At 53.2% G+C, this 20,511-nt stretch overlaps 1 protein-coding gene across 1 annotated transcript in view; it reads left to right on the top strand.

The window, feature by feature from the left end:
• Positions 1–20,289, top strand: part of Slc7a5 (solute carrier family 7 member 5) — a 34,475-nt gene extending 14,186 nt beyond the window's left edge. The window contains exons 2-10 of the mRNA XM_075977492.1: positions 4,146–4,271; positions 11,661–11,766; positions 12,627–12,671; positions 13,121–13,244; positions 14,367–14,470; positions 14,836–14,932; positions 16,130–16,279; positions 17,490–17,667; positions 18,296–20,289. Of these exons, the coding sequence (XP_075833607.1) occupies positions 4,146–4,271; positions 11,661–11,766; positions 12,627–12,671; positions 13,121–13,244; positions 14,367–14,470; positions 14,836–14,932; positions 16,130–16,279; positions 17,490–17,667; positions 18,296–18,351 (986 nt within the window). The 3' untranslated portion in view covers positions 18,352–20,289. The remainder of the gene's footprint in view (positions 1–4,145; positions 4,272–11,660; positions 11,767–12,626; positions 12,672–13,120; positions 13,245–14,366; positions 14,471–14,835; positions 14,933–16,129; positions 16,280–17,489; positions 17,668–18,295) is intronic.
• The last annotated feature ends 222 nt before the right edge of the window (positions 20,290–20,511 follow it).

The following is a 20,511-nucleotide window of genomic DNA, read 5'->3' as shown; positions in this document are numbered from 1 at the left end:
TGCAGGTTTCCTGACCTCAGTGGCCAGAAGTGGAGAAGGCCGGTGCAGCCACGTGTTTTCTCTAGAACCCAGAAAAGGAAGCCTAGAGAAGTCACCCACTGGTGTGTGAGTGGGTGCCCTGGGCTAAGGACCTCATCATGTGGGATCTTGCTGATCGCAGCTCAGCCGTCTTGGACTTAGCTGGGTAGAAGGAATAGTCGTTTGTCTGTTTCTCCCAGCGCCTGGGGAGCCTGGCCGGATGAGTGCTAGGGTGACTGGCCACTAGACATCCCCCATTTACTGCGAGGCAGACGCTGAACCAGTGCACAGAGGGGTTCACTGAGGCTCTCGTGGGCTCTCCCTGGGAGACTTGAGTAGGGCATTGGAGACACCTAGACTTTAAGGAGTCAGGAGATGCTGCTGGCCCTCAGGGAGTCCTGTATTCACCAGCGGGGTTGCCCACTAGTCTTGGGTCCCTGTGTGTCCTGACTGGATTCAGATGGAACCACTTGCAGGAGCCAGACTCACTTCCAGACAGAGTCCCAGGTCTATTGCCGACTGTTGTTTGATGAGAACGCTGCTGAGTGGGATCTCTGAGGCAGCCCACACTCAAACCTTAGCTATTGGTCCAGGGCGAGAAGTGCCCTGAGGGACAACCCAGCCATGCTTCCTGGAACCAGTGAAGCCACCAACCACTTCCTCTACCCTCCCTCAGGAGCCTTGAGATATTTGGTGCTGCTGGGGGAGTCTGGGCAGGACCAGCCTCATTTGCCTGGTGAGTTTCTACCACCTGCCTATTGGTATATGTGAGGCAGCAGCTCCTTGGTGGCTGTCTCTGCCCTGAGTATGATTCTCAAGAGGAAAGATCCTAGTACCTTTGTACAGACCCCAGCCAGAACAGAAGACCATATCCACACAGTGTCCTGGTGCCTAATGCCCTCCCAGATGTGGGTGTCAGGGTGACCCGAAGGCTTCTTCCGTGACTGGGACACTGTGTTCTGGTGACCTAGCCAGACAGTAAAGGATCTCTGGCACACTGCACCTCTGTGAGGTATGAGCCATGAAGCCCTGTGCTGTCACCATGCAGCTGGCTAGGGATGAAACTAACGTGCCATGTGAACAGTCATTATTAGGCCTGTGGGATGAGGGCCTGGCCTGCCAGCTATCTAGCTATCTGCACCCAGTATGAGGCTCTGGGTTTATCTCACTGGCCCAGCTGGTACTGAGAGCCAGCACAACCACACTTATCTAGGGGTACCGTATGGGGAACTCCAAAGAGGACCAGCTTCCACCCTCTATGCCCTGGCCATGCTTATCCCCCTGCCAGAGGCTGTGTATCAACAGCAGTGGGTCAAAGCAGTCAGTCATGCTGCCTGTGTCTCTGATGGGGTAACAGTGGAGAGGCGGCAGATTGTCTGGGTAGAGAACTGAGGTTCCTTCCGGTCAGCCTTCTGAGTACCTCATGACAGTGTCTTGTGAAGGCCAGGAGCCTCTGGATTCAGATGAATTCACTCATTTAGTCCAGATTATTTTGTTTGGAAAACAGGGCTGTGGGAAATAATAATAGTCTTGTTTGCTCGTTACCGAGTCAGTGAGCATTACCGTTTCCTCACCTGCTTCGGTTTTCATAAGAGACAGAGTATAGAGTTCCTTTTGTTCTGTCTTATTCTAAGGTCAGAGAAGTCAGCAGCTAGGAAGGAAGAGTTCAGCCCCAATTGCCACGGCCTGGTACGTGCTGGCCCTCCTCTGTCCACTTGGCCAGGAGTGAGGCTGTTTTAGGCTTGGCCCTCGGGCATGGCAGGGTGTTGGCGCAGTAGGGGAGGGGCCCTCTGACAGCCAGGATGGTGCGCTGACACACTGTTCCCATTCCCTTCCTCAGAGGCTCAGAGGGACACCTCACATGGGGCGACTCAGCAGAGACATTATCTGGAGCCCAGGGCTGTGTCATATTTTTCCTTCGGCTGCCAAGGCTGTGGCGCTGTGAGGCTTAGGACTTAGGCACACCCCTCCTGCTGGCTCACCCCAGCCAAATGGGATCTGAGAAGTGATGCAATCTGCCAGCCTCTTGCAGCCAGAAGCCTGGTGTCTGGGGAGATGGGGTTAGGAGAGACTTGGCATCCTGGGCTTTGTGTCTCACCTCTCAGGACATGTGAGACTGTCTCAGGAAAGCTGGCTGGAAGAACGGTGTCCTCTGGGTAAAGGAACAAAGGCTGCTTGATGGGGAGGCATTTCAAAGGGGATTCGTGTTCATCCTGCATGCCCTTCTCACCCTTTCACTCTGGGAGACGTGAGAGTTTTCAAGCAGGTCTTTGTAGTAGCTGCAGCTCCCCAGCCAGTGGAGCTTTCTCTGAGCACAGTCACAGCCCCAGTTGCGTCAGCCAGAGCTGTAAAGAAGGAGGTGACTCAATGCTAATGAATCTGACTTCCTGGAGGTAAAGCAACTGCCACGGCTTCCAACCCCCAGCACTAGGGAGTCTTTCTGTTTCCCTTCCACCTGAGGTTGGCCAAGTTGAGATAATTAATGTGGATTTCTGTCTTTGGGTCTATTTCCCAAACTGCAAAATTATGTGTAATTAGTCTGGCTAGGGAAAAATACCTCCCTGCATCTGGGAGGCCTGAGTCGGCAGGGCTTCTCTGGAAATTGCTCAGTAGGGAAGCAATGAGCTTCTTCCTACATCCTAGTGAAGTCAGGATGCTGGTAGACCCCTACCTTGCTGTGGGCATCTTAGGCTGCATGCTGTTCTGGTTAATGTTTGGCCAAGGCAAGCCAGGAACTGCCCCCTCCCCCAGAGTAGAGTGTAGAGGCTTCCTAGCTCTCTTGGGAACAGAGCTGAGGAAGCTGGGGTCTCTAGTATGGGGACCCAGCTGCTTCCAAGGTGGTGGAGTCAGTATGGTTGGTTTCTCGGTGTTTTCATTTATGTTTCCATAATGAAACAGTGTTGAATCCCTAGTTCCTTACTCCACACCTATGCACTCTTGCCAAGGTCTTGGGGTTCATTAGGGGACCAGGCAGTTCCTATCTCAGCTGCCTATCTGCAGCCCTTCTGGGTCCCTGAGGCTCTGCCTTCACGCTGTGTGTCCAGTTGCTCAGATGTCTACACAATATTAATTGTGCTTTTCATGTTCAAGATATGCCAGTCAAACAGCAGCTGGCAAATGTGTCTATTTTGCCATGTCCTGAGCCCACCTGCTTGCAGCAACATATGGGGACGTCTGTTCCGTTCGGTCCTCACCTGCAGCCTCTCCCCTATATGGCCCCAGTGCTCTTGGCTTATCAGATTTACACAGACAGGATGCCTCATCTCCTGCTTCCACCAGCCCCATGGAAGGCCGTCTTTGAGGAGAGGGTCGCCTCACAGCTTACGGTGCTGTCAGAGAACCACGTAGGTACCAGGGTTAAGTGGCCATCCTCCAAGTGGCAGGTTTGGATTTCTCTTGTGCCTGCAGCCAGTGCTCTCCACAGGATCAGGTACACATAGGTAGCAGATGAAGGCGGTTTGATGGGGAGTCCCTCAGGAGGCTGAAACCACTCAGTCACATGGAAATCTTAGCCAGGCATGGTGGCACACGTCTAATCCCAGCCCTCAGGAAGCTGGAGCAGAGGATCCAGAGTTGGGCCCTTTCTAAAAAGGCCCAGGTGTTAGTAATTCTAAAAATGGGGGTGGAAGTGGGGATAGGTGGCGTAGCCTTTCCAGCCAGCGCTAAGATGGGTTTGACAGAGTTTGAGCCTAGCCTAAGCTACAAGGTAAGACCCTGTCTATGAAAACCAAAAAGAAGAGCCGGGCAGTGGTGGCACACGCCTTTAATCATGGCACTCAGGAGGCAGAGGCAGGTGGATCTCTGTGAGTTGGAGGCAGCCTGGTCTACAAGAGCTAGTTCCGGGACAGAGAAACACTGTCTCAAAAAACCAAAAAGAAGGAAGATGAAAGGAAACTTGTTGCAGGTTTTCCAGGGCACCTGGGATCAGGCTCTTTGAAGAGTTGGCGTTTCTAACCTTTGACCCTGGCCCAAAAGAACCAGAGCTTATCAAAACCCATGGGGCAGGCAGGGCTTTGCCTCTGTGGGATCCCAGCCAGAAGCACCTGACCTCCTCTGTGCCCCAACCCTGGACTGGAGCGCCTGCCCTGTGGGGTCTCACGCTTTCCTCTCCCTGTTCTTCCCCACAGTGCTGCTCACGGCTGTGAACTGCTACAGCGTGAAGGCCGCCACCCGCGTGCAGGATGCCTTTGCTGCTGCCAAGCTGCTGGCCCTGGCTCTCATCATCCTGCTTGGCTTCATCCAGATGGGAAAGGGTGAGTAACTGGACATGTGACCCCTCCTTTGTGTCATGTATGTCCCCTACCCCCCAGTGCAGCGAGAAGTCGGCGGCCTCCTTGACTACCTCACCTGGGACACTGAGCTGGGTCCAGGGAAAGCTGAATGGCAGAAGGGGCTGTGAGCTCCGAGTGTATACAAGACCCTGACCCTCTCTAGTGGGCAGGAGTCTGGAGCCTCTGGGGAGTCTGTGCAGGAAGTTGGGGGATCAGAGCTTTCACCTGGCAGGGTTTCATCCACCATAACACCCCTTCCTCTGCTTCATGACCAGCATATCCCACATGTGGGTCTCTCTGGGGACTGATTTTTTTTCTCTGTCCAGAAGCGTGACTCCTAGTGGTTCCCATGCCTGTGTGTCCAGGGACTGTGTGGCAGGCGTCGGGAGCTAGATTTCAACAACATACGAAGAGTGTCTTCAGGATTCAAGCCCTCACAGTGTGTTCAGATGAGGGGCCCAGTGGCTGGACAGCCGATAAGGAACACAGGGAACAGGCCTGGAAGGCAGGAGCACTGTTTTAATTTAAACATGTCAGTGGGTATAAAAGCAAGGCAAACCTCTGACATCTTGCCGCTTAGACAGGCCCTGCTGGCATGCGGAGTGTAGGGCAGCAGGTGAAGACTGCATGGACTTTGGTCACCCACACACTGTATAAACTTGGGGAGATCATCTTTTCCCCTGCTGCCTTCTCAGGCTGCTGGAAGGGGTGAAGGGGAAAGGGAGGCATTTACCACACAAGGTAATGTGTTGTCTGTGTTCCCTATGATCCGCAAGCCATGTGGTACTCTGCCCGCTGTCCAGAAATCCCAGTATAGGCACACTCATGTCTGTCTTCTCTCTTTGCCCACCTATTTTTCTTCGCTATGTAATTAATATTCCACAGTAAATGTGTATGGAGTATATTAAGACGTCCCTTTTTGGGAGATAGAAGCACAGATATCTTGGTTTTGAATTCCCGCCTTTATGGCTGCAGCTCAAGCCCAGCTCAGGGCCCCTGTTTGCAATCCTCTGCATTTCTCTCAGTCGCTGAAGCAGCCTCAATGAAGAATGGCTAGGAGCTGGCTGAGCTCCTGCTGAGCATGGTGGTGTTTAGTGGCCATTGCTGCCCCAGGAAGTTAGGGACACTGCTTAGTCAGAGTCACACACTTGGCCACAGCCAGTGCTCAGCATCAGTTACCAGGAGCTGTGGAGGAAGCCCTGGTCCTGGAGTTGCTCTGGGGTGGAGGCAGCAGGGACCTTATTCTTCCTTTCACAGATAAGAGCAGACTCTGCACAGAGCTGGGGTTGACTGGGTCTGCCTCCTTTTCTGATCCTTCCATTTGTATAAAGTCCCAAATCCCTAGGTACAGGGATATAAGACTTTCAGCTTACCTTCATGGGGCAGTAGCTACTGTCTTCCTTACAGCAGCCCAACTCCTCCTATGCTAAGGCCTCCTGACTGACCTGAGAGGATGTGAGTGGGGCGTCTGTGATGGAATCAAGTCAGTTCTCTGCCTTCCTCCTCTGTGGAGCCTCGCCCAGGAACACGCATCCACAGGTGCTTGGAGAAGGCTGAGGTCTGGGTCCTGCCCTCCTGCAGGGGTGGGCACTGTCTGCAAGGAACTCCACGTCCTTCCCTGTGGCAGAGGTCCACATGACCTCGTTCATCTGTTCAGTATTTACGTGTGGCTGTAACCATTGGGCACTATGCTTAGGGCGATGAAAACTCTAGAATATGGCCCAGGTGATGCTTCCACAGCAGGGCCCAGTCTGTCAGGAATGTCTGGGGAGGGTTATCAGGGGTATGTGAACTGCCCACCTGGAGTCCAGCAGCAGAGCATCCCGAGGCCTTCGCTAATTCACCTACCAGGAACCTTCATGAGGCTCCAGAGGGTCCTTTCCAGATGCATTTGGGAGGCTGTTCGCATTTCTGGGAGTCTGGTTGGCAAGGTTCTCCCTCAGGCACAGAGGTGCTGGCTAGCGGCCAGGGATGGAATTGGGTTGAGCATCACCTGGACACCCCGGGGAGTGGTCCAGGCCTGTTTTACAGGCAGAAGGGATTGTATTCTGTGCACACGGGCCCCAGTCACACTGCACAGCATGTGGCTGGAGGTGGGAGTGTGTGCGTGCGCGCAGAGGCTGAGGAGCTTCAGACAGTGAGGAATTCAGTACCGGAACCGGTGTCAGTGAAAACAAACTTGAGCAGGGGACAGTCAGGCTTGAATGCACAATGTGTTTACAATTCCGGTGGCTGTGGCAAGCATGCCCTACGCCCCCAGCAGTTCCTTTCTGAGTCCCGGACTCAATGCAGCGTCTGCAAAATTCCTGTGTGGGTTTCCTGGGGGGGTTGTTCTGTTACCCAGATGGAGGCCTTGGCCTCTAAGGACAGTGTTGGAATGCTGACCCCTCTCCAGAGCGCTTGCCCACCCTTGTTTCCCACTGGGCACAGAGTCCTTGGAGGACCGTGGTGATCGCCAGGTCCTTGAAGGCAGAGACCCTGGCTCTGGGCTTGTGTGTGAGCCTGCTTTAACAGACAACCTGTGGATCTGGGACATGGTGGTTTTTTCCACCTCATGGCCCATCCCAGCCCTCTGCTGACCCTACTGTCCAGGCTATATTTCCTCATCAGGAAAGGTGATAAACCTGTGGCCAGTTGTTGGCTCCTTCTATGCTGCCAGCCTTCCACAGAATACACACACACACACACACACACACACACACCCCTTGTGGGATCCAGTGAGGACTGGGCCTGCAGTTCAGAGCTTCTGTCACTGTGAAAAGGCATTAGCTAGCCACAAGAGAGTGTAGACAGAGGAGACAGGGCTCTGACCCTGCCTGGGAAAGTCCTCATCAGCATCTTGCTGCCCAAGTCCCAGGAGGGAGTACAAGCAATGGAGGCGCCATGACTGCCCCTGCTGCCTATCAGGCTGGGGAGAACTCAGCCTATCGCTGGTATCCCAGGGTATCTGCACTTGGTCCAGCGTTCTCAAAAGTGCAGACGGTGCCTAGAATGGTCTTAGATCTCACTGGCTGTGACTGGACTTGTGGGTGGAAGTGGGTGAACAGTGGTGGTGGCAGCTTGGCCAGTGTGACCCCAGAGAGAAACCCTCGGACAGCCTAGAAGACTTAAGTAAGGGAGACAGCAGATGACAGACATGGTGGGCAGGAACTCCACTGGCCTTCACCTGCTGTGTCCCTTTCTAGTTAACTGGCCTCACCCACAGCATCCAGAAGGGGTTATGGCTTGATGTCAGACTGTTCCCAAACACAAGTGCGTGCCAGGCCTTCTCCTCAAGGGTAGACATGGGAGTGGGTTATGAAAGGTTCTTCCCTTGTGCCCATTGATGGGCACAGGTCATCAGAGGACCCAAAGTAGCTCTATTGTAATTCTGCTTAGTATGTACTGCACGGCAAAAGGACAGATTGACCTCCCGGGACAGCTTGCAGATGATCGTGTCCGAGAACACCTTCCTCCTTTTCTCCCACGTAGGCTGGAGAAGGGACTTTACTGCCGAGCACATCCTTGCAATGTGAGGCAGTCTTCATTAGCCTGAGCCGTCAGTGAGTGGTCACCTGCTCTGCCAGCGCTCGTCACGGGAGGGGAGAGTAATGCCCTCGTATGCTGGCATGGGTAAACAGCAACATGTGGGCTCCTCAACTGTATGTTAGCTGTGTCCTTGGTCAGTAGGTAACAACGTCCCATGCCAGGCTCAGGAGACTAGGTCTGCCTCATGTTTCATGGGCTTCAAAATGATTTTTGTTTGTGTCTTAGTGAGAGGATATCATATACTGGGTCCTGCATCTCAGGGGTGGGTCTTACTGTAGCCATAGGCATAGCATGCAGGATTGCAATACTGTGCTGGTGTGCTGAGGTCCCGTTGCTTGTGAGGAAGGCTGGTAGCCAAGATCTGGAATGGCTGGCCCTAGGTTTTTCCTGCTTGCCAGATCTCTGCTGGCTCAGAGTGGACCATATCCCCGGATAACTAGTTTTTCCATGCCTGGATCCCATGTTAGTGAGTGACCAGGTCTCGGGATATACCAGCCTTAGGGAGCCTCTGTCCTCTGAGTTGGAGACTGTAAGACTGGCCGTGATCTACGGGTGGGAAGGAATTCAGCTCTGTTCGTTCCCACCTTTTTTCAGCATCTGTGTATGCCTAACCAGGCATCTACTAGGGACGGACAGGAAGGCAGGCAGGGCACTTTGACCTGAGTAACCTCCTTTCTTCTGGGGTGGGTTCCCATGACTACACTGCATGACACGGTGTCTTTGGGGTGCTGTTCCCTAAAGTTTTCTTCCCTGGGCCTCTGAGCAGTCCCACCCCAGCTACCCCTGCTCTCTAGAGAACTCGGATTCATGGTTTCTAGGACTGTGCCTTGCTGGGGTCTCTGCCCGTGCATAGCTTCTTCTCACAGCTGTCCATCAGCCCTGTGGAGAGAAACATTGTATGGCCAAGAACGGCAGGCCTGCCCGTCAGGCCCCACCTGACATAAGCAGAGTAGGAAAGGGGTCTGAGACAGTGCACAAGACAGAGGAAGAGTAGTGCTGCTCCCAGGACTATAATCTGGTCCAGTTCTCTGGTCCCTGTGTACCTGTGCCGGCCTGCCTGCCTGTCTTGTTCCAGTGGCTCTGGAGAAGGGGGGGAGGAGGGGCACAGCACAGCTTGGCTGCCTGGCTCTGGCCATTGCTAAGTTAGCGAACCCTCATTTAGTACATCATCCAGTGCCTGAAGTTTTGTGGACACGCGGATCAGGCCTGACTAGGTCTGTGGAACAGGCTGGGAGTGAGGGGGATTAGTTTAGGCCCTGGCAGTGCCTCCCTGAACTGTGAAGGTCAGGCTATGCACGTCGAGCAGCATCTCTGATCTCTGCCACTAGATGTCGCTAGTATCTCACTACTTGTCCCCACCCACAAGCTGTGACAACTCCAAGGTCTCTCAGTTAAGGTTGGGGCTGTTCTCTCTTATTGCCTGCCCTGCCCCACTTCCAGGAAGGTGCCTGACTCCCAGTTCTCTGTCAGCAACTCAGCTAGGGAGTTGCCAGTGTGTTGATCAGACAGGTGGATGTGACCACTCCCGCAAGCCTTAAAGCCACCAAGGTCCAAGGGTTACAGTTGGGTACTGTGAGGTGTTTCCTGAGCTGATCCAGCCTGGGAAGGGCTTGGGAGAATCCAGGCGACTGTTCTGCTGCCCACTCCATGGTGCCTACAGAGAAAAGCTGTGGCCGCCAGTCTAGCATAGACCACAGCCACTGTACCCCAGGGCTCTGCTGCAGACCTGGCTGAATTCCACTTGTCCTGACACGTAACTGGATTTTAGTCCTCACCGCCATCCTCTCAGTAGTAAGAGAATGACTGTAGATTTGAGATGGGTATACCGGCCTAAACCCTGATACCCTGACAGAGAACCATCTACTGAGGGAACCGAATTAACCCTCCTGCCACCCTTCACCAGGCTGCTAAGAAGCAGGCACCCTGTACTGTACTAAAGACTCCACAGTTACTCTTCTTCTTGAGGTCTCGTTACCAGGTAGTTGTGGACTCCGGTCTAAAACTGTCTGTGTTGACCCAGGGTGGATTCTGGTCACTTCCAGTCTCTGGTATTCATTCCCCTCCCTCAAGGACCACAGCATGGTAGAGAATCAGCTCCAATTCTCAAGTAGCCTGACAGATCCTCATACCACTGCATCTGTGCCTCATTTTCCCGACTTGTAGAAGTACACCCCAGAGCAGAGACAGGAGTTAGGCCCTATCCACGTAAAGGCCCTCCTTGTTCTAAAGAGTTCCATTGCAGAGCCCTAGGCGGGGGGGGGGGGGGGGGTGCCTGCCTGCCGGAGGCTCTGCCACAGCACTTTTGAAGGTACCCTGTCCTGAGCTGCCCTGAACTGCTCACCACAAGCTGTCTTCTGACTGCCCTGTGACCAGGACCTAGACAGATAGGGATGTGGGTACTACCCTTCTCAGAAGACCAGGGGTGGGTAGAGCCCAGGACAGCCTTAGTTCATTGGGGAATAGAATCATGGGACATTTTGTACATCCAGAAAACCATGAAACACTGGTACCGGCCTACCTTCCTTCCTCCTCCTCCTTTTTTGCATTTGTTCCATTTGTTTTTTGAGACAGGGTTTCTCTGTGTAGCCCTGGCTGTCCAGGAACTTCTCTATAGACCTAACTGGCCTTGAACTCACAGAAATCCATGTGCCACCACTTCCCAACCAGACCTTCCTTCTTAGTCAGACCCTGGCACAGGGCTGAAAGACAGATTCTGTGGAGACCTTCTTCACAGGGTCCTTTGGTGACCTTGACTCTTGGGTATGAGTCAGGCAGACCTGGGCCCTGTGCTGCCTCCATAGGCACAACTGCAGACCATTCACCTCCCGGTGACTACGCTGCCCCTCTGGCTCCACGCTGCATTCGTCCCATTGGCCTCCTGGTCTTGGGGCAAACGTGAGCTGTGTATCCGTGCTGTAGCTGTCTAGCTGTCCCCAGGGCCCAGAGTCATAGGACCCATGAAGTAAAAACCCATGGGTAGGTAACCTAGGTCTGTGGAGAGCCAGCCGCCCACCTTGCTGGGTGCCCAGATACCTGGCTTCAAGTCAGGCATCTTTAAACACCAGACTTTTGCAGGCTTGATGAAGTAGGCCATTCCATAACTAAGGTAATCATGAAGGACTCTACTCCGATAGCCGCTAGCTTTGGAAAATACTTAGAAGGAAGACTACCTGGAGTCTGGGGCTGTCTTGGAACAAAGATCTTTACAGATAGATTTGATGTGTGGTCATCTGAGTGGGTGGGGGTCCTAAGTCTAGTGACAGGTCACTAGAAAAGGCAACGGGTGGACACCAGTAGAGGGAAGTTGTGTGTGAAGTGGCCTCTGCTCCACGCGAGGTGTCTCTGGATGCCCCTGCTGTCAGTTCACCCCATCCTAATCCTTGGGTGCATTTGCTCACTCCCTTTGGATGGCACAGCAGCCCTGTACCAAGGCCTCCTGAGCTTCACAGCAAGGGACCAATGTGTCAACCCAAGTCTCTTCAAGCAGCCTTGAAGCTTATGTGAACTGTGTGAGAGTCTCTTGAAGGATTTTGGAAGTGTCTGTTCCTGTCCTACACTCCACATGTGAGAGACAGCCCTGTATCAGCAGAGACTCTGGATCTGATCCCTCCAGGCCAAGGGACAGGCTGTCCTCTGCTTACAGAGAGAACTCATGGGCTTCTAGTCAGGTCCTATTCCTTTGAGTAGCCAGGGAGTATAGGAGGGGGATGGTTCTGCCCCCCTCTGCTTGCTTCCCTAAGCTTTTGTTTGGTCCAGTGTTTTGCTCCAGAAACATTGCAGAATTTGTATTATGATCTGTCCAGATTCTCTAACCAGGATTCTGCTTTCTTTAATGCATTGCAGGTGATATGTCCAACCTGCACCCTAAGTTATCCTTTGAAGGCACCAATTTGGATGTGGGGAACATCGTGCTGGCATTGTACAGTGGCCTGTTTGCCTATGGAGGATGGTAGGTTCTGGATGATCTGAGTCCCTTGGCCTGGGGACACATGGACTTGATGTGCCCAGAAACTCAGTGCTCTGACCATACGGGGGTGGCTCAAGTGGGTGGGACAGAGCACAGGGAACATCTTGAGCTGTACAGACACCTACAGGTCCCTACCATTAGGTAACAGGAAAGGAGAGCTCAGTCCTGTCTGCAGTTCTCCATAAGGTACCAGCCCGGCCTCTGCTTTTAGGATAGCTCTGTAGAGGCTTGGGATGTTGAAGCCACACAGAGTGTTTGGACAGGACGGGCTGTGTTCACTTCAAATAGAGTTGGCAGAGGACAGAGCAGAGTGAGCAACTGGTCCCAAGGGTGCCCACTGCCCAGCTCCTGTCAACAGTGAGAGCGTACAGAGGATTTTCCTGTCCCTTACTATCTTAGTCAGTGTACTGTTGCTGTGACCAGGACACTGTGACCAAGGTAACTTTTAGAAAGTAAGCATTTAAATGGGGGCTTACAGTTTAAGAAGGTTAGTCTTAGTCCATTATCGTCATGGCAGGGAGCATGGCGACATGCACTGTCCTAAAGCATCCGGATCTATAGGCAGGCTGGCAGAGAGACACACTGAGCCTAGTGTGGGCTTTTGTTATCTCAAAGCCCACCCAAGTGGTACAAAAGCCATAACTCACTCCAGCAAACCGTACCTCCCAATCCTTCCCTGGTCACTCATAAGCTGGGAACTAAATTTAGAAATATATGAGCCTAGAGGAGCCAGTCTCATTCAAACTACCACACCTACCCAGAGCAGCCCAGGATTCTCTTCGCATTGGTGTTTCCCAAAACCGTGTGTGCAGTGTAATGACATACTATTGCTTGGTTTCTAGGAACTATCTGAATTTTGTCACAGAGGAGATGATCAACCCTTACAGGTATGTACAGAAATGACAGAGACACATTTCTTTGTCTTAACACACGAGGGAGAAGCCACACACTGAACAAGCCCCTTGATGAGCCCTGCCTGGGTTCTATGAAAGGCTGTGTCAGGGGCTTTGCCGTAGAGATGATGCAGGGATAGGGTGGGGTTAGGCCAGAGAGAAGCCGCTGTGGCTCTCAGTCCTGGACCCCAGGTGGAGGGGACTTGTTTGGGGCTGTGCAGCGAGTAGGCAGGGGCCACAGGTGTTCACATTGGGCAGTCTTGGCTCTCTTGAGCCCTCAGAGCCTCTGTTTTCCAGGGATGGTAGTGTGAACCGTGCTTCAGCTATGTGCGGCTGTAGATGTTCCTATTGTTTGCCCAAGAAGTGAGGCCCAGACGGGGAGCCCGGCTCCTCACCCTGGGGTCCGTGTGGCACACTGACATGTCTCTCCCTCCTCTTCCCAGAAACCTGCCCTTGGCCATCATCATTTCCCTGCCCATTGTCACGCTGGTGTATGTGCTGACAAACCTGGCCTACTTCACCACCCTGTCGACCAACCAGATGCTCGTGTCTGAAGCTGTGGCTGTGGTAAGACACTGCCTATCAGCTGCTCCTAGGCCCAAACGGCTGAGATTGGTGTGCCACCCCCAGACCTGTGACCAAGCCAGTCAGGCCCGGCCCTTGTGCTCAAGCTTTGCCCTAGCTGGGGAGTCTAGTGTGTGTGTGAGACTGCTCGTTTGTTTCCCGGCCATCCAGACCCGAATAATCACACCGAAACTCTATTAATTATGACACTGTTTGGCCAATGACTCTGGCGTATTCTTAGCCAGCTCTTATATCTGAAATTAACCCATTTCTATCAATCTGTATATCGCCATGAGGCTGTGGCCTACCGGTAAGGTTCCTAAGGTTCTGCTGTGTCCTCTCTCGGCAGTTACATGGCATCTCCCTGACTGCGCCCACTCTTTCTTTATCTTTGGATTTCCCACCTGGCTTCACTCTGCTAAGCCATTGGCAAAAACAGCTTTATTCATCAACCAATAAAGCAACACATATACAGAAGGACAGCCCACGTCACTAGTGGTCATCATTGGTGACCACTAAAGATGACCACAGAGGACCCCAACAGGCTCTCTGCATGATGACGGTGGGGCATTAAATGCAGCTGCTTAGCTGGCACCTTGCCTATGGCAAGATAGCATGTGGGTGGTCATAGGCATCTGGGCACGGGTGGCTTTGTTAGGGACCATGGTGCCTTAGGGACTGCTGCTAGATCAGTGTCAGTCAGTGAGACAGGACCAGAAGGCACAACCAGGCTCCATGGCAACCCCCGTGACTCCTTCACTCTCCTTTGGGCTACCCGGAGGAGCAGCAGCACTGTCCGGCTTTTATTTATTAGGTGTTGCCTCAGAGCCCAGAGTTAGTAAAGACCTGCCACACCAGGCTCTTGGCCCATGTGAAGAAGCCATCAGTAAGGGAGACCTGTTAAAGATTATCCCCGTGTCCCATAGGAAGCCATCAGGGTGCCTTATGTGTGAGGCCCTGTGTGTCTCCTCACAGTGCAGACTCTAATTCTGAGAAATGGCCACACAAGCAGCGCCTGAGGTCAGCCCAGCAGGGTCACGTGCTGAACTGCTCCAGGGGCCAGAATTGAGACCCTGCCTGTATCCTGCTGGAGCTAAGTGCTCACCATGTGTTGTATCTGTCCAGGACTTTGGAAACTATCACCTAGGAGTCATGTCCTGGATCATCCCCGTCTTCGTGGGCTTGTCCTGCTTCGGCTCTGTCAATGGGTCTCTGTTCACATCCTCAAGGTAAGCGCCTGACAGCGCTAGAGAAAACCCCCTGTTATTCCACACGCTTTGAAGGCTATCTGTTTATTGATGATAGACAGCTGATTGTTCAATATTTGAATGACTTGAGAACAGGGGAACTATTCTGACCCTCTACTGTTTAAGTCAGATCCTGGAGGCACTATAAGCGAGATACAACCCAGGTTTCTGTCCTTGTTAGCCCAAGAAGTCAAGGACATTGAAAGGCCTGTGGCCAGAGACCAACCAGAGGGCAAAGGCCATCCCCCTCCCAGTGTAGCTGGCACGCATCCTCCTCAGCTCCAGGTGTCTCCCAGCCATATCTAGGTGGTGGGACCAGTGCTGATTGCCCTCTGCTCCATCCACAGGCTGTTCTTCGTGGGATCTCGGGAGGGCCACCTGCCTTCTGTCCTCTCCATGATCCACCCACAGCTCCTGACCCCTGTTCCGTCACTGGTGTTCACAGTAAGTCTACCACGTGCTCCTGCCCTGTCTGTCCTCACCACTCAGGGCCCTGTGTCTGCCCAGAGCAATATGTAGTTGGGAACAGTGTGCTGTGCACACTGAAGCCAAGCCCAATACACCACCAGATTTTTAAATTCAGAACCCCATTGTGGTTCTTGAAGTGTATGTAACAAAATCTCTGCCCAGCGAGAACATCTGCTCAGACAGCGACTGCTCTAGCCATGTCCACACCATTTAGTGGCCTCAGTGTACAAATTGGACTCCTGTTCTTCCTTCTGTGCCTATCCGTTGAGTTAGGTTCTCTGTTACTATATAACAAAGTCTCCCCATCCCCAGAAGCCTAAAATAAGAAACACTTACTGTCTCCCCCTTCCTGGGTCAGGAATTCAGGCTCCCTCAGGAGGCGTAGTCAGTCAATTTGAGCTTTCTCTTAATGGTGCTATGGTGTGTAGTGTGCTCTGTGCTTTGTTGGAAGGCTCCCCCATTGGACATGGCAGTCACTGCTGGCACAGGAGCCCAAGTAGCTCTAGGTGCAGGTGCTTTTGCTGTTCCACTCTGGAGAGCTCCTGTACGTCATCCTTGGACCATGGGTGCCTCACTATCCTCACTTCCCTCCCTTTGCACCCCAAGACCTCCCACATGGTCATAGCAGTTACTTCTTTGTGTGTGTGTGTGTATATGTATGTGTGTGAGGTGTATTTATTTATTGTGTATACAGTGTTCCTGCCTGCACGTACACCTGCAGACCAGAAGAAGGCACCAGATCTCATTACTAGTGGTTGTGAGCCACCATGTGGGTGCTGGGAATTGAACCCAGGTCCTCTGGAAGAGCAGCCAGTGCTCTTAACCTCTGAGCCATCTCTCCAGTCCCTAAAAATGTTTTTTTTTTAATGGTTTTTGTTTTGTTTTTGAGATAGAGTTTCTCTGTGTAACAGCCCTGGCTGTTCTGAAACTTGCTTTGTAGACCAGGCTGGCCTCAAACTCACAGAGATCCGCCTGCCTCTGCCTCCCGAGTGCTGGGATGAAAGACATACACCACCACCGCCCAGCATAGTTACTTCTTAAAACAAGAGCAAGCAGTTGTGCTCATCCAGACTCTGGCGGAACTGGCTGTCGGTTTTCTGTCTCGTGGCCTCTGGCACCCTCCCACATCAGCACAGCCTTGCCAGGCTCACCTGGCCCTGTCTTTACTTTCAGTGTGTCATGACCCTGATGTACGCCTTCTCCAATGACATCTTCTCCATCATCAACTTCTTCAGCTTCTTCAACTGGCTGTGTGTGGCCCTGGCTATCATCGGCATGATGTGGCTTCGCTTCAGGAAGCCTGAGCTGGAGCGTCCCATCAAAGTGAGTATTGGGTGGTGTCCTTCTCAGTCCCTGGGTGTCATTCTCAGAAGCAGGGTCTGCATCCAAGCAGCCCTGGACTGACACGACCTCTCTAGTTCTGCCCTGTTCATCTCTCCTTGGTAAACTAGGGAGCCTGCCCCCTTCTCCATGAGTACCATATGAAGGGCACGTTGAAGGCTAAGCTTGCTGGGGTCAGAGTTGTCCCAAGACAGCTGAGTTGTGGTAGCTGATGGCCAGCAGTTTCTGTTACCCAGCTAATTCTTGGGCACACCGCTGACCCAGTCACACCTGCTACAGGGCTTCTTCCTGCCCCTCCCCCACTCTGGTCTCCACCAGCATCACAAGGAACCTTGTGGCCAGTTGGTGGGAGGCCCCAACCATGCTGGGGTCATCCCACTGTGGGGTTAGAGGTCAGACTGCCCACAGCTGGTCCGTGGAAAGTTCACAGATAACCCGTGGGCTTCATTCCCTGAGCACATAGTTAGAGTCTGTTCCAACAAGACTATTTCCCACGATGGGAGTCCATTTTCAAGACTGTGGAATTCTGGACAGCAATCTGGCAAGAGCCCACAGAGGAAAACCCAGCTCTGCCTGCTGGGTTATTCAGCACGCCAGCTGCCCTGCCAGAAGCCTGTCTGCTTTGGCTAGTTGCAGGCTGTGGCTTTGGGGTGAGCATTTAGACCCACAAAGGGTTCTCTGAAAAGGCAGTATTCCTGGCTTGTTGGTGGGTAGCCAGGGTCTTCCCAGAAGGATCAACCTACTGCTCCTCCCCGAGGTGACCATGGGTGGGTATTGTAGCCGGGGTTTCCATGTCTGTGATGTGGGGACTGCAGGGCCAACCTCTGCTGCTCTAAGGAAGCCTCAAGAGAAACGGGACCAGCTGTGTCTATACTAGCTGAGCTTTGGGTAATTGTATGCTCAGCGCCTTGTACTGAGGTCAGAGTGAGACCAAGCAGGACCTGGATTCTGCTCTCTCCGGGCCCACAACAGTTCAAAGTAGGCCAAGGGAACAGCTAGAGGCAGTTAAGCCACTTCAAAGCAAAGGGCCAAGGTCTAGGAAGAGGAGGCTGGACAGACCCAAGGAGAAGGTGATGGCTCCAGGGCCACATGCCAGCCACAGGACAATAGGCGGGAACTTTCCACTTGTGCCCACGGGCCTGGAGCAATGTGAGGAGAAGCTGGTAGCATTTATTTCTCCATTCTATCCTAGGTGAACCTGGCCCTCCCGGTGTTTTTCATCTTGGCCTGCCTCTTCCTCATCGCTGTGTCCTTCTGGAAGACACCCAAGGAGTGTGGCATTGGCTTTGCCATTATCCTCAGCGGGCTGCCTGTCTACTTCTTTGGCGTCTGGTGGCAGAATAAACCCAAGTGGCTCCTGCAAGCCATCTGTGAGTGTATACAGCCCCTGCCCATACCACCCAGGGTGGGAATGTCCAGGGTAAGGGATTCTTGATCCTGCCATGACCACCATGCTGAGCCTCAGGCTTTGTGGTACTAGGTTTGAGTCGCTAGTATAGTGTGCCAGCCATGAGTAACCAGGATACAGGAAAGAGAGATGGAGCTCCACCTTAGCTGGTCTTAGGCATTCTATGCCAACTGGCAAAAGCCTACTGCAGGCCATGAGCTTGGACATGGTGGCCTGACCAAGAGAGGGAGCCTGAGGGGGTTGTAAATGAGGCACCTGGCTCGAGACTATTCCAGTTAGGTCCCTGTCTTCGCTCCCCTGAAACTCCAAGGGGGAGCGTGTTTGCAGACTGGGGTTATCACTGTGTTCTGGGGGACTTTGGATTTCCAGAATGGGGAGTGACATCAGCCTGATGGCATAAGTTCAGATTCCTGGACCCATGTAAAAGTCAGACTCAGGCCAGCAGCTACTTGCTAAAGTGTCTGTCTAGCCCCTCCCTCGAGGTTTCAGAGGTGACTAATGGGCTGGCGAGAGCAAGCGGGGCAGCAGGAGCCGACCCCAGTTCCTGCCCCATCCTCTGCCCTTTGCTCACCCCTGATTTCTCCCCGCAGTCTCTGGGACGGTGCTCTGCCAGAAGCTTATGCAGGTGGTTCCTCAGGAGACTTAGCTGCGAGTCTCTGGTGCCACAGGGAGAGTGCGCACGGTGACTGCTTCTGGACAGTTCACCTTCGGAAGAGCAGCATGCAGGCCTGTCATTCCCCACAGCTCCAGCGAGCGCCACCAACTCTCCAGCACCATCCACTGTCCCTCCAATGGTCGAGGGTCCACAGCGGCTGCGAAAGAAAACTCTGGTACGAATTTGGTCCCAGAAGGCGACCGTCCGTGCATGGCACTCAGTGTTAGCGCATGCCGTGAGCTGAGGCCTGGTCTTTGTGACTTTCTGGGGACTGCCACATCTGGTCTTTCTCCCCGCTCTGATTTTTGTTTTATTTTGTTTTCGTAGCTTGCATTTTGGGTCAAGTTTACACTACCGAGATGATTATTTTTAAACAGAACAGGGTAGCAAGGAGCAGGAGATGAGTAGCTAGAGCAGCCCAGCTGTGAATGTGAACGCACTGGCCACAGCCCTTCTCCCGAGGCTGTGTCGCTCAGTAGCAAAGTGTGCCTCAAGGGGACCACGTCACTGTCACCCGTCGACAGAACTGCTGAGACTCGGGTGTCACCTGTTCTACTGTGGACTTGGACTGACAGGCAGATGACATATCTTGCTTGGGTTGTTTTGTTTTTCTGGGATCCTGGAGATGGAACCCAGCCTCATTCATATGGGGCAAGTGCTCTACTGCTGAGTTACGTTTTTAACCTTATAAACGTAGAGCTCAGGTCTCACTGAAGTCCTGGGGATTCCTCTTCCCTTGGCCATACATGAAAGAGCGCTCCGCAACCATAACTCAGCAGCTGGCTGCCATAGCTAGAAGCTCGTGGGAAGAGCTGGCCTCCAGCTGTCATCTACAGGGCCACGTGCGCCTGTGCACACTGGCAGACACAAGTCTATCGACCCCCTACCCCAGCGCTCCTAGAAACAGACCAGGAAGGCGGACAGTGACCAGCACCACGGGTCTCCCACCCACACCCCTCTGTTCACCGCCATAGTTCCTGAGACTATCACCGCCATCCCCTCCTTATCCCCTGTATCCATTGTCCAAAACATGCACCGGACGCCCCTCCCTGCCGGGTGCCACCTGTGTGACAAGAACACTCGAGCTTCCTGAGTATGAAAGCTGCTGGCTGCACACTGCTATCCCTCCTGTTGGGACCATCCTACAAGCTTCCCATTCTCTTCTGGAGGAGACAGCTGAGGTCCAGCCAGCATACCTAACCAAGAACTGATCTGCTTGGAGAGACATCAGGATCTAAGAACCCCTTGCTAGCCCCAGCCTTTGCCGCAGGTCACGGCCTGCCTGCAAGAGTGATTCTCTGCAGAGCCTGCATGGTGGTGACCTTACCACTGTCCACCCCCCCCCCACCTCCCTCTGTGTTCCTGGGGTTCCCTTCCATAGGGGTGAGGAGGGAGCGGTCAGAGTGCCTCCTGAAGGCTCTCTCTGCTCTCCCAGAGATCTGAACTGGGGTCTCTGCCCTGGAAATCAGGTCAGGGACCCAGTCCCAGCCTGGGTCCAAAGGGTAGGGGCTCAGTGGGCCATTTTCATGGTGCTGACCTAGGCCCTGTGAGAAGACCTTGCTCGTTCCTATTTCTGATGTCCTGGGGTCTCCCGTTTTGTTTTCTCAAAGCAAGCCCTGACCACAGAGCCATTTTGTTCTGTGCTTTGCATTTTTGGTTTTGTCCTAACATGTCACTGCGTCTGGCTTTTTTCAGGGGTCAGTATCTGAGTGGTGTGTCCAGGCTGTGTTCCTGCCACATTGGGGCCCTCTACTGTGCCACCTGAGTCAGTGATATGATTGTAACATCTTTTACTCTTGTATTAATGGCTAACCTGTTACACTGGGCTGGGGGTGGGGGTGGGGTGCTGCTGTTTTATGGGACTTTTTGATTGTTTTTTTGTTTTGTTTTTTTAAAAAAAGTTATTGGAATTCTAAGTTGCTAACAGTCTTCTGTGTTCTGTGTTCAATGCCAGATTCCCTGTGTGGGAACCGCCTCTTTTCCCTCAGCCCACCCCTTTCTCACAGCCTCGCATTCCTTCGCTCACCCAGCCCCCTGAGGGTGACTAGGCTGGTGGGGAGCCAGGGAGCCAAGGACACACTAAGGTCACTGGAGGGAGAAGGTTCCTGGGGGCCCCTAGGTGGGGAGGGGCTTGGCCTAGAAGGGACCTTA

The sequence above is a fragment of the Microtus pennsylvanicus genome, chromosome 6 (assembly GCF_037038515.1).
Source record: "Microtus pennsylvanicus isolate mMicPen1 chromosome 6, mMicPen1.hap1, whole genome shotgun sequence".
NCBI lineage: Eukaryota > Metazoa > Chordata > Mammalia > Rodentia > Cricetidae > Microtus > Microtus pennsylvanicus.
The sequence above is the reverse complement of the archived record's forward strand: the minus strand, read 5'-3'. Positions and strand labels throughout refer to the sequence as shown.